Below are 15,159 nucleotides of genomic sequence, written 5' to 3' on the forward strand. Positions count from 1 at the left end.
GATTAGTGGAATCCTGTTTAATAAAACACCATATTTACAAACATACAAACACCAATAACCACCAACCTTTTTCTCATCCAAGGCCACCTTCAAACTTTCCACTTCGTTCTTCAATCCTTCGTTTTCCGTCGACAAACCTTTCGATTCATCATCAGTTTTCAAAACCTTGAAAAATAATAAACTTGAATAAAAAAAGTTAAGTCTACTAAACTAGATAGCCATTAAAAATCAGGTATTTTCATTGTTTAATAAACATAGATAAATTAACACAAATTTACATCAAATCATCTCTGCATCATTTAGGAACTAATAAATAGCAAACCACAATAAACACACAACAAACAAGAAATACTTCATGTAAACATGTTGCATAAGAATATAATTTACTTTTACATTCCCATAAACCCCAACCCAAACACCCACGTTTTTCTCAACTTCTTCTTGCTTTGACTTCAATAGTTGGTTCTCCTCCCTCAACCTCCCAACCTCTTCCTCTATTTTCATCTTATCTTCCTCAGCTTTGGAGCATCTCTCCTCTGCTCTCTTCACAGCATCCGAATCTTCCGCTGCCACGGCAACCGCATCACCAGCAGCTTTTGCCTCCGCATCCATCTGGAACAATTATCAACAATAACAACGTATGGTATATAGTAGGGTGGGAAAAGATGGGACACCTTCAGTACATAATATCTAAATATCCTGATCATGTTTTGAACAATTTAACAACGGTCTATGGGAGTTGTAAGGATTTGGATTTATAAATCCCACCCTACTATATAATATAAACATAAGGTTACTGGCTATATAGGAATTTAAACGTCACCAAATACACAAAACGTGATCATACACCTAGAACCAAGGAAGAACAACAATACAAACACATGATAGATACTAAAGGTGACGTCATCGTTTATCTAAATACCTGGAGAGGTCTCCCAGGGATGTGCCGAACCTCCCAGGGGTTCGAAATAGACCAACAACATGTTAACATGATATAAATATGTATTATCTTTTATCTTGTAATGATGACATCAACATCTGGTAAAGTGAAGCACCCTGGGTGTTGGGTTGAGGGGTGAAAGTTTCCTTACAACTAAGTAAACTAACCTTCTGCTGCTTGGCGAGCAATTCCTCGTATTGAAGTTTAAATTTCCTTCCAACTTTTCGTATCTGTGGAACATATCATGATATGGGTAAATGGTATTTAACAGATGGTACGGTGGGGTAAGATGGTACGTGTTTTCATTTTCATTTTCGTTCCATTTGATAGTTAACAAAGTTAATTTTCAGAATTATATAATTGATATTTGTTAAATGTTAAAAACAACGTTAGAAAATATGTGATTTAGGTGCTAACGGTATCCCATCTTACCCCACAGTTAAACGACATCAGAAATTATTGTTAATACATCATACCTTGCTCATGGTTTGCAGTTGTTTTTCAGCGGATTCTTTGAGATTCTTAATCTCGTCCTCCTTCGAAGCAACTTGTCCCTCCAAGGTTGTCGAGTTCGATTTAGTCGTTTGAAGGTTGGTTTGTAAGTTGCGTATTTGACCTTTCAATGCAGAACACTCGGATCTGTGAAAAATGTAGAATATTAAATGCATTGTTATATAATATAAGTCAACCATTCTAATTGCCAAGCACTTAACAGGGATTTTATCATAACTAAAGGACGCCAGGTTCAAGGCTTGACTCTGCTACAAATGTGAGTTTTGTGTCCTTATAAAACCCCTACACACGGTATTTACGACAGGCCATCCCTGGTTTAACAACTGTTGTTTAACAGCCACTAATTTAACCTAAAGATAAAATAAACAATCAATCATAGATAAACATAATTAACTTCTGTATTAATTCTATCAAGATTTTCTATTCTATGTGCGAAGCTTTGTCAAGGACCTGGGATTTATACCAGAGTTAGGATATTACCCCAACACCCAAGTTAGACCATTACCCCACCCCATCCCACCACCAACACATACTTAAGCTCCGTTAGTTCCGTGTTCATTGTCTCAAGATTTTTGGCCAGCGTTGTTTTCTCGTTGATCAACCTCCGATATTCCTCAGGATCTTGTCGTCGTGGTGATTGCGTCATCTGCTGGACTCTCTCCTTCCATCGTGTGACGTCGTCAGCGTAAGCTTTCTTCTCAGTCTAAGAGAACAAAAATTACAAGTATTTTTTTTGTAAATAAGTGAACTTTCTAGGAGGTATTTTTAAGATATATTGTCAATATTAGTAACAACCATATCTTTTAAAAAGATAACCTCATTTCTGTTATGCAAATTTACTAGTTTTCTAACAGACAGAACACAATCCTATTTATTTACAGCTTCAAACACTTTTAGTTTTCTTTAATATTACCCAACAATTTAAATTAAATAATAAGTTATTAAAAAACAAATTAAAATAAAAGCATTGATTATTTACGACTTTAGCAGCTGAATAATCACCTCTGTGCTGGGCCAAGTTTAACAATTGTGTCCAATTTAACTTTTCAGTTAAATATAAGTTTGAAACCCCCAGCCCCCCCTTACCTGTAGTGCGGCACAATGAGCCGATAATTCTCGATTCTTGGTTTGCAGTGGGGCAAGATCGGCTTGTAGACCTGACAACCTGGTATTGGTTGATCGAAGATCAACATCAAGTTGATCCCTCTCCTCCTGTAACATCTTGTTCCTCTCTTCCACCGACCTGAGATGGGAGATCTCGCGTTTCAACGATTCGTGCTCCGATAGTTTAGATGATTGTTCCTGCAATTTAAAACAAAGGTAAATAAACAATTTTTAAAAATTACATCTAAATTTGCCACTAATTCTGCCAAGTCTGTTTCTTTTGTGAACAAAATATTTATAACTTAAAAAAAGTTTTAATTTTATAATATACCAATAGTTATGACTATTATCCTTGGTATTAATTGTTTGCATAAAAATGTTTGAAATAAAAAATGCAATTTGCTTGCAAACATGGAATATCAATTATGGAATAAACATGTATTGAGCAACAACAATCTTTGGTGTATTTCTATTATATTAGAAACAAAATGAATAAATTAGTTTGTAACAAAACATACATACCTCAACTTTAAGTTGTTGATCAGAGAGTTGTGTTTGTAGTTGTTTCATTTGTTCATCTGCATGTTGCAGCTGGTGTTTGCACCTTACCACTTCTGCTTGGACCAACTGTTGTGTATATGGGGAATATTATCAATTGAAATCAACAGTAAAATAACATGTTACTTATTTAACAATGGTGTTCTGTTTTATGCACCTCGTGTCCACTTACTAGTTACCACGTATTTAACTTATTTATCCTCGTATAGTGAGGCAACGACAGTCGTTATAACACGGGTGTTCTGTTTCATACACCTCGTGCCTGCTTACAAGTTACCGCGCATGTAACTTATTTATCTTCGTATGGCGGGCAACGTCAGTCGTTATAAAACGGGTGTTCTGTTTCATACACCTCGTGCCCGCTTACGAGTTACCATGTATGTAACTTGGTGGCTGACAATTTAGGTTGGAGCAATTACCGTTAACTGTGTTGCTCAAGAACACATACGCCAACAATAGTAGCAGCATGGAACTTTGAACCCAATACCTTTGGGTTACTGACAGGTGCGCTAAACAGTGGGCCAGTTTACCAAACCCCCATAAATACGTACACATATACACTAATATAAACAAACAAATACACATTTGAAACACCCACTTCACACTTAGTGTCCGATATTTCTTTCTCTCTCCTCAAGAACTTGATCACATCGAGCAGCTGTTGGTTGGACGACCCAGCCCCCCCACCTTCTGCTGCAGCCACTGGGTCGCGAGAGGGGTAAAGTTTTTGGGGACTTAATGTTTTTGACACCTTGCTCTGTAGCTCCACCAACTGGCCACTCATGGTTTGTATTTGTGCGTGAAGTGTTTCGTTTTGTTTCTCAATTTCTAAAAGAAAGTTAAAACTTTGATTGTTTTAATTTCAATTTTTTAACTTTTTTTTCAAAATCTTTCATGATGCTACGCAATAATTAGGGGAGATGTTACGTTCGGAGCCAAGACTTTGACTAGTTGACATTTTTGTTACTTTTTTTAAAGATCTTACATAAAAAGATGCAAAAAATCCTAAAAAAATTCTAAAGAAAGTTCTTAATTGATCAAAAAACGATCAAGATATGTGGGATACAGGTGTTATAGGCATCTTATCTTACCCCAAAGCACCACACAACAACAATCACCTTGTACTCTGACAACTTGTTGTTGGTTTTCACTTTGTAGTTTCTCCTCCACACACTTCCAACTTTCCTCTTTATCTTTCAATGAATTCTCAGCTGCCGATAATTCCAACCGAAGTTTTTGATGCTCGGCATCGCTCGATTTCAATTTCTCCTGTTTTGGACAAACGTTTTTTTTGTCAATATCATATTTTTATAGGAATGTGATGATTAATAAAAAAGAGAAATGTATCTAGAATTTTCCTGTTTTGTAGAAATGTTATTCGTAGTAGGCTAGAGAAAGATGGTTCTCATTCTTTTTTCTCTTTCATTTGGTGGTAAAAAAAGAATATTCAAAGAATTATAAAACTGTATCTTCCCGACTCCCATAGATCGTTGTCAATTGTTTAAAACACCATCAGGAAATTTCAATATTTTGTGCTAAAGGTGTCTCGTCTTCCCATACCCTACTATATTACACGACATATTCTTACTTTAATCTGAATCAGTTCTTTCATGGCGTTTGAATGAAGGATCATCTCACGTTGATAGTTATCGTTTGCTTCTTCTGCTTTCGCCACCTACGTGTGTATTGAATATGTTACAAAGAGTCGTGTTTAATTTATCGATACAGTATATTCATCTAACAGCTTGGGTTATGTAGAAAGCTATGAATATATTTATTAGAACTTAGAAGTAATGTTTAGTTATTTACCATCTATCAAGAACCAAAGTTTTAGAAGAACTAATAGAGACTAAATATTCAAAATAATATAATGCGTTAAGCGAAACATAATACCTGTGCATATTAATAAGTATTTCATACGTTTATAAGAATTGATGTTTATTTTGATTAAGCTTAGTGAACTTGGGAGAAATTGGTAAACACAATTTAATAAAATAGTAAATTCATATGCCACAAATACATGGAAATTGTTAACTGTTAATTTAACCAAAAGAATAAATTGTTAAATTGAATATTCAGAATGATATAATGTTATAAGTGAAATCTAATATAAAGGTGTATATTGATATATATAAGCATACAATAACAACAATACATATACAGCAGTAATAAGTAACATTATTTACATTGTTATAAAGACCAAATAAACAGAATATATAGATTTATTCAACAATATAAGTAATACATACATACATGTAACACATTATTATAAACATCACCTGTTGGCTTCTATCCTCACGAGCGATCCGTTCATTGGTGATCGCCTCCGTTGTTCTTCGCATGGAAGATTCAAACTCTGATTGCACGGATACGAGTTGCTTGCGGAGGTCTGCTGTTTGGCGCTCTACTTCGCCTGGAGTTTTATTGTAAAATAAAATTATGTAATTAATATTTAAATTTATACTTTACCAGTCATTGTATATTTCTCCATCTTTAGCGATTGGTGTTCTTCCTGTAGCTTGGCTAAGTCCTGTTCAAGTTTGGTTTGTTGTTCGTTTGATTGTTGCAGTCGAGTTTCAAGTGTGGTCATCAGCTCCTTGTTGGATGAAGCAGCCTGTGTGTGGTGTGTTGTTATGTAAAGATAAACAACAACAATTACTTTACAATGTTTATTTCATGTTATTAACTTGCTATTTAAGTCACCTGCTATAATACTTAATAAAACCACATTATATCCCATATTTCCTGATCGTGTTTTGAACAGTTAACAACAGTTTTTTCAAAGTTGTGAGAATTAGATTATATAAACAACCTAATGGGATCCGTAAACAAAATGAAAGCATGTCCCATCCTACCCCTCAAAAACAACATATATAAAAAACTTACTTGTCTGAGTGAATCTTCGGAAGCCGATGCCACCTCTTTATAATGGTCAGCGTGACGACGAGCTTTCTCCAGTCTTGTAGTGAGGTTGATGATCTCGTCCGACTTTTGTTTGATCTCTCTACGCAGCTGGAGGAGTGATGTGGTGTCCTCATCTGTGTCCTGATGGAGGTGTATGGATGATTGTTATTTAACTTATCGCGGGACAACGACAGTCGTTATAACACAAGTGTTCTGTTCCATACACCTCGTGCCTACTTACAAGTTACCACGTATATTTTTATTTTCTGTAAGACTGACAATTTAGGTTGGAGCAATGTTTTTAAGTGTCTTGTCCAAAGACACATAGGCCCACAATAGGTAGCAGCGACGAGCTTTGGAAAACTTCGTCCTATTTGCAATCCCGCATCATATTCATCACAAATATATGTTCGTTCAACAAACAATATAATTCATTTACCTCCCCCCCCAAACTAGCAAGCCTCTCCTCAACAATTTGTAACTTGGTCTCAGCTTCCATTTTATCCTGATCCAAAGTTTCAAGGTCAAGTTTCGTTTGTTTCAAATCTTCCGATAACTTGTTTGAATTCATCTTCTCATTTTCGAGCGCCTTTTGCAACACCTGCAGTTGTTTCTCTATGCTCTAAAAGTAAAATAATAAAATTGGGTAAAAAACAAACCCATTGACATTAAAGTACTAATACCAACAATGCCAATATTACAATTCAAACAAAACATTTCTTTTTTTTTTTATTAAAAAAAAACATCATGTTTAAAACATATATGTACCAATTTTTTTAATTGTTTAAAACCAATGTAACAAAACAGTTAATAAAAAAACTAATATATAATTTTTTTTAACAGGTTAAAAATATTGAAAAAAATTATTTAAAAACTTTACGAGCCCCATACCTGTACAGCATCTTGTTTCTCCTGTGTGACATCATTAACCCTTTGTTTCAAAACAATCAACTCACGATCCTGGGATTCCAATCGACTGTGGAGTTGTGATCGGACCTAGGTGTTGAATATGTGGATAAATATGTGGTTTATTCTATATGGGTGAGGTTCTACAGTGAGGCACGCCATGGGAGCTCGGATTTAGGCCAAAGTTGACCCATTACCCCAACATTGTATATGCACATTCTATTCTATATGGGTGAGGGCCTACAGTGAGGCACGCCATGGGAGCTCGGATTTAGGCCAAAGTTGACCCATTACCCCAACATTGTATATGCACATTCTATTCTATATGGGTGAGGGCCTACAGTGAGGCATGCCATGGGGCCTGGGATTTAGGCCAGAGTTGCCCATTACCCCAACATTGTATATGCACATTCTATTCTATATGGGTGGGGTCCTACAGTGAGGCATGCCATGGGACCTGGGATTTAGGCCAGAGTTGGCCCATTACCCCAACATTGTATATGCACATTCTATTCTATATGGGTGAGGGCCTACAGTGAGGCACGCCATGGGAGCTCGGATTTAGGCCAAAGTTGACCCATTACCCCAACATTGTATATGCACATTCTATTCTATATGGCTGCGGTCCTACAGTGAGGCATGCCATGGGACCTGGGGTTTAAACCAAAGTTGCCCATTACCCCAACATTGTATATGCAGTATGCACATTCTATTCTATATGGGTAAGGTCCTACAGTCAGGCATGCCATGGGACCCGGGAAAGTTGGTTCATTCTTATACAACAACAAGGCTAATCTGGCCCAAATCTTTGGTTGTTGGGGTAATGAGCCAAACTTGGCTTAAATTCCAGGTCCTCAACAAAGTCCTCACATAGAATAGAACGTGTTATAATCATTGCAAGTCTTACTTCAAACGCTTGTCCTTCCATGCTTTGCTGCATCTTCTGCAAGTTGCTCAACAACATAGATAAGTTGCTTTGCTCTCTTTGTAGTGATTGGTTCTCCGCGTTCAACCGATCCTCGCATCTCTTGCTGATGTCAAGCTGACTCTTAATGGAGTCGCATCTCGACTGTGGGGATTTTTTTAATGTAAATTAAAACAGTTAAGTGTAACATAGTAACCATGGGTGCAAGCTTGAAAATATGGGGGGACACCAATATTTTTATGTAAATTAAAGTGAGTAATATAAGTGTTGAGAAAACAAGGGGTCACATCAGTCGATTAAAAGTACAAAAGGTTTAAAACACAAATTTTTACGTAAAATCCTATCTTCACTTTTGTGTGTACATACATTAACACATATATATATATATTCACACATGCATTACCATATGTAACATTCTATGAACAAAAAGACAACAAGTATATATTTACACTTGTAGATCGGCTACAACATGTAAATATGAACAATCACCTGATATTTAATGGTGAGTTCTTGAGCCGAATGCAACTCCATGTTAAGGTTACTTATCGTACGTTCATGTTGTTGCATGGCGCTGTATAGTTGTTTGTTCTTTTCACGCAAAACATCACATTCCTACAAACAAACAAAAAATGTTGTTTGTGGTTAAAAATACAAAAATAAATACATATATGTATTTATATATATATGTAATAAATAAAATATCATCCACTTCCCTGCAAATTTAAGGTAAAAAAACTATTATTGATTCAAAACTTGGACAACGAACAGTGTTTGGATCAGTTGCCTGTTAGCAGAATAATAACGATACCCTATCCCCCCACAGTACTATGCATTATATTATATTCTGTACATAAAAACCATAGCAAAAGAAAACCAACCTTTTTAGAACTTTCTTCATTCTTTTTAACCATCTCGTATCTCTCCTTGGAAAACTCCACCTGTGCCTCCAGTTTACCGTTGGATATTCGGACTTCGGATAATTTAGCTTGAAGGTCTTCCTGCTTGTCTTCATACACCCTGTGTTAAATATTTGGGAAAATGAATAGAAGGCAGAAGAATATTTTCTTTACATTAGCATTGAAGCTATTATGTCACGATATTACCCTATTTGCATGGTTACTATTGTGGGCGTAAGTACTTGCATATTTACTTGCGAAAACAAAGTTAACAAAGCATATCGTCGTAAGCTTGTTATCTGCTGTAGAAGGTTGGTTGTTACACTATGCTATTCGCATCAATATTTTACCATTCAAAAAGAGTATATTACTATTCAACGCCACGTGGTATATTGCGTAACAATGTTGCAATCACTCCTAGATGTTTACAGTTGTTGTGTATGTTTCCATCATCTACGACAGTGCTCTTCAACCTTTTTGGGGTTGGTGAACCCCTAAAGTTGTTGCTACAAACTCATGCACCCCTGATTACTTTAACGTAAAACTAATGACGTCATCTAGGAGAAATGCGTACGAGAATACATCCCTGTTTAATCGAAAAGCACTGCTAATCAAAATCAATTGGGAACATGTGGCTTGCGGTTAAAGAGAAGACTAGTTTCACATTTCCCAGTAATGCTTTTTCACTGGTGCACCCCTGGCATATTTTGGTACACCCTAGGGTGCACCGTGCACACCGGTGGAAGAGCACTGATCTACTATTCCTCACCAGTGACTTGTCATTTAATAGTTTAAGGTAAAAAAAATATTAAAATCTTACTTATTATTCTTGATGACATCTACTTTATATTCGGCGTATTCATCTTGAAGTTGAAGCAAAGCTTTCTTGGTGGTTTGTGGGGATCCAGTCTCATGGGGGGTGGTTGGCTTCCCTGGAGTAGCAGGGGTGGAGATGGATGTTGCGTTCATCATGGATTGGTCAATGAGAAGCGAGGGGCTTGCGAGAACACTAGGGGGCAATCCACTCTACATAGAAATCCAATATTGTTAAATCTATTGCATGTGGGTGAGGTCTTACAGCAAGGCATGTCATGAGTTCTAGGATTCAGACTTATTTTACTCTATTTTAAGCAAGTGAGCCTAAGTTTAGTTTGTGCCAGAGTTTCATTACCTCAACATTGTATATCTAGTATGCACATTCTATTGAATGAGGTCCTACAGTATGAGTGAGGTCCTCCCCCATTTAACCTTAAGCTCAACTTACTTGTGGGTTTTGTGCAAGCAACACGCGATACATATCTCTTTGTCTAACAATCCCTTCCACCAACAACGACTGTCGTGTTCGGTCCTCCTTCAAATGCATCAACTCATCTTTTACAACCTCCAGTTCCTCCTGAAGCTCCCTGCTCCTCACATCGATCCCCTCCACCTCCGCCTCCTCCTGCTTATCACTCAGCTCCCGGATCACTTTCAGCAACTTCTTGTTTTGCTCCTGGAGTTCTCCGATGTCCTTGAAAGTGACGAGAGTTTGCGATATAAGTTCGGAAGAGCTGCTGACATCGTTACACGATCCATCTTCATTCACGACAAGGAGCGATTTATCTCCGATCTTCTGAGGAGACATGTTGACTCTTCTTCCTCGCAATTCTTCAACCTCTTTAAGCAAGTAACGAACCTGGTAGAAAATGTAAAAGTAAGAACACAACAAAACACACAACAATTTTTTTATTAATTTTGTCACGGTAATCGGTAAGTATGTATATTTTTAGAAAATAAAATATCTTTATTTCAAATTCAAATGTGTCGCAAAAACCTGGACCTTTCCAACAGTCCCCTAAATTCCAGAATGAATTTAAAAAAGGATATTTATTTGAAAAGAACAGCAGTTCTCACTTGTTTTGAAAGATCGGCCGTCTCTTTATTATAACGTTGATTCTCCCGAGTCAGATGACCAGCTTTACGTTTTGCATCGTCAGCGTCTTGTCTCAACTGGTGGAACTCCATGGCTGCTTCATCGGTTTGCGAGGTCAGTTGGTTGATAGTCGTGAGGGCACGCTCATAATCCTCGCGCTGACGTTTCAATATTGGAGCCTTCGCGTTCAATTCCTGAAGAAGAAAATTAGAGACAGGATAAATTAAAGAAACAATATGCACTGACTAGTTTTCTTTGCCATAGTTTTTTTAAAGCTTTTTGCCAAATATATTGCATTTGTCACATTAATCAATGAAGTTCCCTATGTTTGACAACTATGGATGTAACTGTATTTTAACAATGTCGCCTCCAAGTTTGTTAAAAATATGTTGTGTATATCAACGAGTAAAGCTACTATCACAGCATGCAGACCCATATACATGCACAATACTGTGGCTATGTATGCTGTATTACTTTATACAATTGTATTTAGACACAGCACCTCTAATATAGAATCCATGGCTTCGTTCAATCTTTTATTTTCTTCCTTTACAACCTCAAGCTCATCAGATTGTTCAACATATTGTGAATATATCTACAGATAACAATGTAACAGTTAAGGTATATAAATATGAAACTGCCTACAGACAGCAAATACAGATAAGCCCCCTGATAATATCAAACCCACATCTTTATAACTCATTGAAACAGCATGAAATTATGAAAATAAATTATTCAGAGTTTAAATAGAAGAATGTAACTCCATCACATTTTATGATTTAGTTAAAATGTTCTGGACTGTATATTTTGATATTCAATCAGGTTTTGCAATTCTTTTGTAAAATATTTATACAGTTACTATGTGGTAACTTGTAAGCAAGCACGAGGTGTATGAAACAAAACACCCGTGTTATAACGACTGTGTTGCTCCACCATGCAAGGATAAACAAGTTACATACGTGGTAACTTGTAAGCGGGCACGAGGTGTATGAAACAGAACACCCGTGTTATGACCACTGTCATTACCCCGCCATGCGAGGATAAGTTACATTCATTCATATCACACAAGTTACACACCTGTGTCAGTGTCATCCCAGATTTAATAAACTTGCTTGTCATCGCAGCGGTTGGGCACATCTCCGCTAACTCATCGTGACTTAACTCTCTTCGTTTGCTGGCAGTGATCATATCATTCGCTGTTTCTAATTCTTTCTTCAATCTATGGTAAGAAAACAACTGTATAAGCTCATGTTTGAACGGAGGAACAAATATTAAACATACCGTTCTATTTGAATGGTCTGTTCGGTGTTTTGGGTTTCTATTTCGTTCAACTTTGCTTGTAAAATATCATTTCCTGAGTGAAAAATATTCAAACTTTAGTTTGTTAGCGCTGTTATGTTAAGGTTTTTAATATGATTAAAAATAAAGGCTTGATATCTAGTTCTTTGTTTTTAAATTTGCCATTTATACTAAGGTTTATTCAATACATTTTCATGCTTTCCAGGATTAGTTTAATTAAATATAATATTAATTTTTTAGAATAATTTACACAATGGTAAGCTATGCATTAAATATAAATTAACCCAAACGTTTCTTACTTTCTGCTTCTGATTTGACGATACTTTGCAATTCTTCAACAGCGGACAACAACTCCTCTGCCTTTCTCTCCCCATCTTCAGCGGACGACTTATACAACTCAGCTAAGCGTGTTTGGGATTGAAGTTCACAACGATGAAGTTCTTCCATGGATCGGTGATCCTCGTCTGCCTGTAATTCATGAAGATATTTGTTGTAATTTGTATATAATGCTCATAGTATGGCAGAAACTATAGCTTCAAACAAAAGGGTCGCAGGTGAATAAAATACAGGGGGGGGGGCAGGGGATAGTTGGACCTCATTTCCATGAAACAAATCTAATTTAATAATTGCAGTTTTTCCTTTTTTATAAAAACAGACGGTGTTATCATGTGTTTGTTTTTGGTAGAAGAGTAAAATATTGTTGTGTTTACTGTTTACTGTTTATTGTAAAATAAGGTCTAAACATGTTTTTTTGGGAACAGGGTGTTTTTTCTTCTTTTTTTAACAACAGAATAACAAAACCATTTGTTTTGCAACCTTGGTGGATTTTTCGAGCATCTGATTGAGTTTGTCGGACATTGTAGTTTCATTGGTTTTAAGATTAGTAACAATTTGTTTAAGTTGATGATTTTCGTTTCTGTTCATCTCCAATCTTCCCTGCAGCGATACTATTTCATCGCCCTGTGCAATATGTTGATAAATATAAGAAACTATTTGGAAATATGTCACAACTCTGCTATATTTTTCAAGCATGTATAAATATGAATGGTATTACTGCATATAATACAACACATACATAATACATAAAATGAAGCTTTGATCATTTCTTAGAAAATTTCTTCCAAAATATAGCAGCTTTTTTAACACATCAGCAGACACACATTACTACTGCCAACATTCTACACAATTTACCTTTTCTTTCCTCAAAGCAAGCAGTTCATTATTTTTCTCGGTTAATTGTTGGTTAATAAGTTGATTCTCGTTCGTTAAAAGTTCGTTTTCTTGTTCCACCCTCTTCGAATGATAATGCTCGGTGACATTTGAACTTGATAATTCATCAAGTTTTATCTGGAAATTAAAATGTAAAGAATAAAAGAAATAACTTTCAATAAATTCCACGGAGTTAGCTCTGATCTGGTGCTCATTGCTTCTTTTGCAAAGACTAGTGATCCCATTTAGACGAAATATATATCTAATACAACAATTTGTTGGACTTGTGTCTTTTTATAGCACCAGATCAGGGTAAGATTTGTGGAGTTTATTATTTTTTTTCAAAGATAAATTACCTGCAATTCATTCTTCACTGAAATGGCTTCACTCATTCTGTCACAAAGTGTTTTCCATTCGTCTAAAATAACAATTAGGTCCATGGTAATAAATGGGTGTCATCTTCAACTATTTATCTAGTATAGAATCAAATATAAACTAAAATAAAATGAAACCTAGAATAGAATTAACTCAATGAAATATTAAATATATATATATATATAAAGAAAAAAACATATATAAAAAACAATCAACTACCATTTAATCTTGTAATTTCCAAATCTCTTTTTTCAATCACATGTTGCAGATTCATCCGCTCTTCATCCCATCCCTCCGTTATTCGTTTCAACGAAGTTATTTTCATCCTGGCTTCGTGAACCTCTTGCTCTAATGCTTCACATTTACGCTCGGATTCTAACTTGGCAGTTTCTAAAAACACAAACGGTTATCATATCAAATGATCCGTATCGATAAAGCATGTATTTAAATGTTTTTTTTATGTTTTCAATATGAACGAATTGAAACCATTTTTCCAGATTCATTCAAACACAGGTGTTCTGTTTTATACACCTCGTGCCCGTTACAAGTTACCTCTATGTAACTTATTTAACCTCAAATGGCGGGGCAACAACATTCGTTATAACACGGGTGTTCTGTTTCATACACCTCGTGCCCGCTTACAAGTTACCACGTAAGCAACTTATTTATCCTCGCATGGCCGGGCAACAACATTCGTTATAACACGGGTGTTCTGTTTCATACACCTCGTGCCCGCTTAAAGTTACCACCTATGTAACTTTGTGGGTGATTCGTAACAACTAAGTTCCCACCAAGACTCTTGCATTGCTCAGTTGACTTTGCGAGCATCGAAGCCTCATTATTCAACCTTGTTCCGCTTTCAATCAACTTCTTGTCCAGGTCGTAACATTTTTGTTCTGATCAAGTAAGAAAAAAATATGTTTGTATATATATATCAATATCCGCTTTATAAAATAAATATATAATTTTACAGTTTATATTTCAACACAGGTGTCCTTTATTATGCATCTTTAATAAACATTTCAGTTTAACTGTTTAGTCAGCATTTTAATAACAAACCATAGTCAGCTTTGAGCTTCTGTATTTTTCCTTCCAATGCCACAGCATGCTCCTGCTTGGATTTCAAATGTTTTTCAAACTTGGAGCTTTGTTCTTGTGACAACGAACTTAAATCTTCCTTAGAGAAAACTTGAAGCAATAAATCTTCGTCCATGGTGACGCATTAATGGCACAAATCATTAGTAACAATATATCTAAACACGATAAGTATATTAATTATACAATAGCGAAGATCATATTATTTAAACAACAAAGAGAAGGGAATTATAAATTATAATTAACAACAAAACGACAGTTGTTAGAACACGCTATGGGTTAAAAGATGTAATTAAGAGCGTTTCTTTAAAAGCGTGGCTGGTAAACCAAATAAACCTAACTAAAACTTTAATTTACCAAAACACGCAATCCAATTTAAAGATATGCCGCCGATTTTCGCTGTGTGCCACATGGTATACAGTTGTCAATTGTCATGGCGTTAGAGACGCCATGTCGTCTGTTTACCGTGACTCCAAATCGTGTTGACGCCACTTTTAAGATGGTCACCAAACTTGTAAAACCA

General features: G+C 35.9%; 1 protein-coding gene across 4 annotated transcripts in view; it reads right to left on the reverse strand.

Moving 5' to 3' along the window:
• Positions 1-14,824, reverse strand: part of LOC149724634 (nucleoprotein TPR-like) — a 24,405-nt gene extending 9,581 nt beyond the window's left edge. For 3 of the 4 annotated variants that reach the window (XM_089892890.1, XM_089892889.1, XM_089892888.1), the window contains exons 1-31: positions 14,601-14,823; positions 14,333-14,437; positions 13,761-13,931; positions 13,523-13,584; positions 13,149-13,304; positions 12,774-12,917; positions 12,257-12,425; positions 11,940-12,012; positions 11,736-11,877; positions 11,161-11,253; positions 10,640-10,852; positions 10,011-10,421; positions 9,567-9,772; positions 8,729-8,867; positions 8,340-8,462; positions 7,833-7,994; positions 6,911-7,015; positions 6,459-6,641; positions 6,002-6,160; positions 5,585-5,729; positions 5,395-5,528; positions 4,704-4,790; positions 4,234-4,384; positions 3,714-3,943; positions 3,080-3,184; positions 2,540-2,755; positions 1,987-2,156; positions 1,417-1,579; positions 1,108-1,170; positions 424-612; positions 67-165 (exon numbers count right to left, since the gene is read on the reverse strand). In XM_089892890.1, coding sequence (XP_089749016.1) covers positions 67-165; positions 424-612; positions 1,108-1,170; positions 1,417-1,579; positions 1,987-2,156; positions 2,540-2,755; positions 3,080-3,184; positions 3,714-3,943; positions 4,234-4,384; positions 4,704-4,790; positions 5,395-5,528; positions 5,585-5,729; positions 6,002-6,160; positions 6,459-6,641; positions 6,911-7,015; positions 7,833-7,994; positions 8,340-8,462; positions 8,729-8,867; positions 9,567-9,772; positions 10,011-10,421; positions 10,640-10,852; positions 11,161-11,253; positions 11,736-11,877; positions 11,940-12,012; positions 12,257-12,425; positions 12,774-12,917; positions 13,149-13,304; positions 13,523-13,584; positions 13,761-13,931; positions 14,333-14,437; positions 14,601-14,754 — 4,722 coding nt within the window. In that variant the 5' untranslated portion in view covers positions 14,755-14,823. Of the gene's footprint in view, positions 1-66; positions 166-423; positions 613-1,107; positions 1,171-1,416; positions 1,580-1,986; positions 2,157-2,539; positions 2,756-3,079; positions 3,185-3,713; positions 3,944-4,233; positions 4,385-4,703; positions 4,791-5,394; positions 5,529-5,584; positions 5,730-6,001; positions 6,161-6,458; positions 6,642-6,910; positions 7,016-7,832; positions 7,995-8,339; positions 8,463-8,728; positions 8,868-9,566; positions 9,773-10,010; positions 10,422-10,639; positions 10,853-11,160; positions 11,254-11,735; positions 11,878-11,939; positions 12,013-12,256; positions 12,426-12,773; positions 12,918-13,148; positions 13,305-13,522; positions 13,585-13,760; positions 13,932-14,332; positions 14,438-14,600 lie in introns of all 4 variants that reach the window. The other variant, XM_089892887.1, reaches the window with a different exon arrangement.
• Positions 14,825-15,159: the final 335 nt, after the last annotated feature.

The sequence above is a fragment of the Ciona robusta genome, chromosome 14 (genome assembly GCF_009617815.1).
Source record: "Ciona robusta chromosome 14, ASM961781v2".
In the NCBI taxonomy this organism is placed as follows: domain Eukaryota; kingdom Metazoa; phylum Chordata; class Ascidiacea; order Phlebobranchia; family Cionidae; genus Ciona; species Ciona robusta.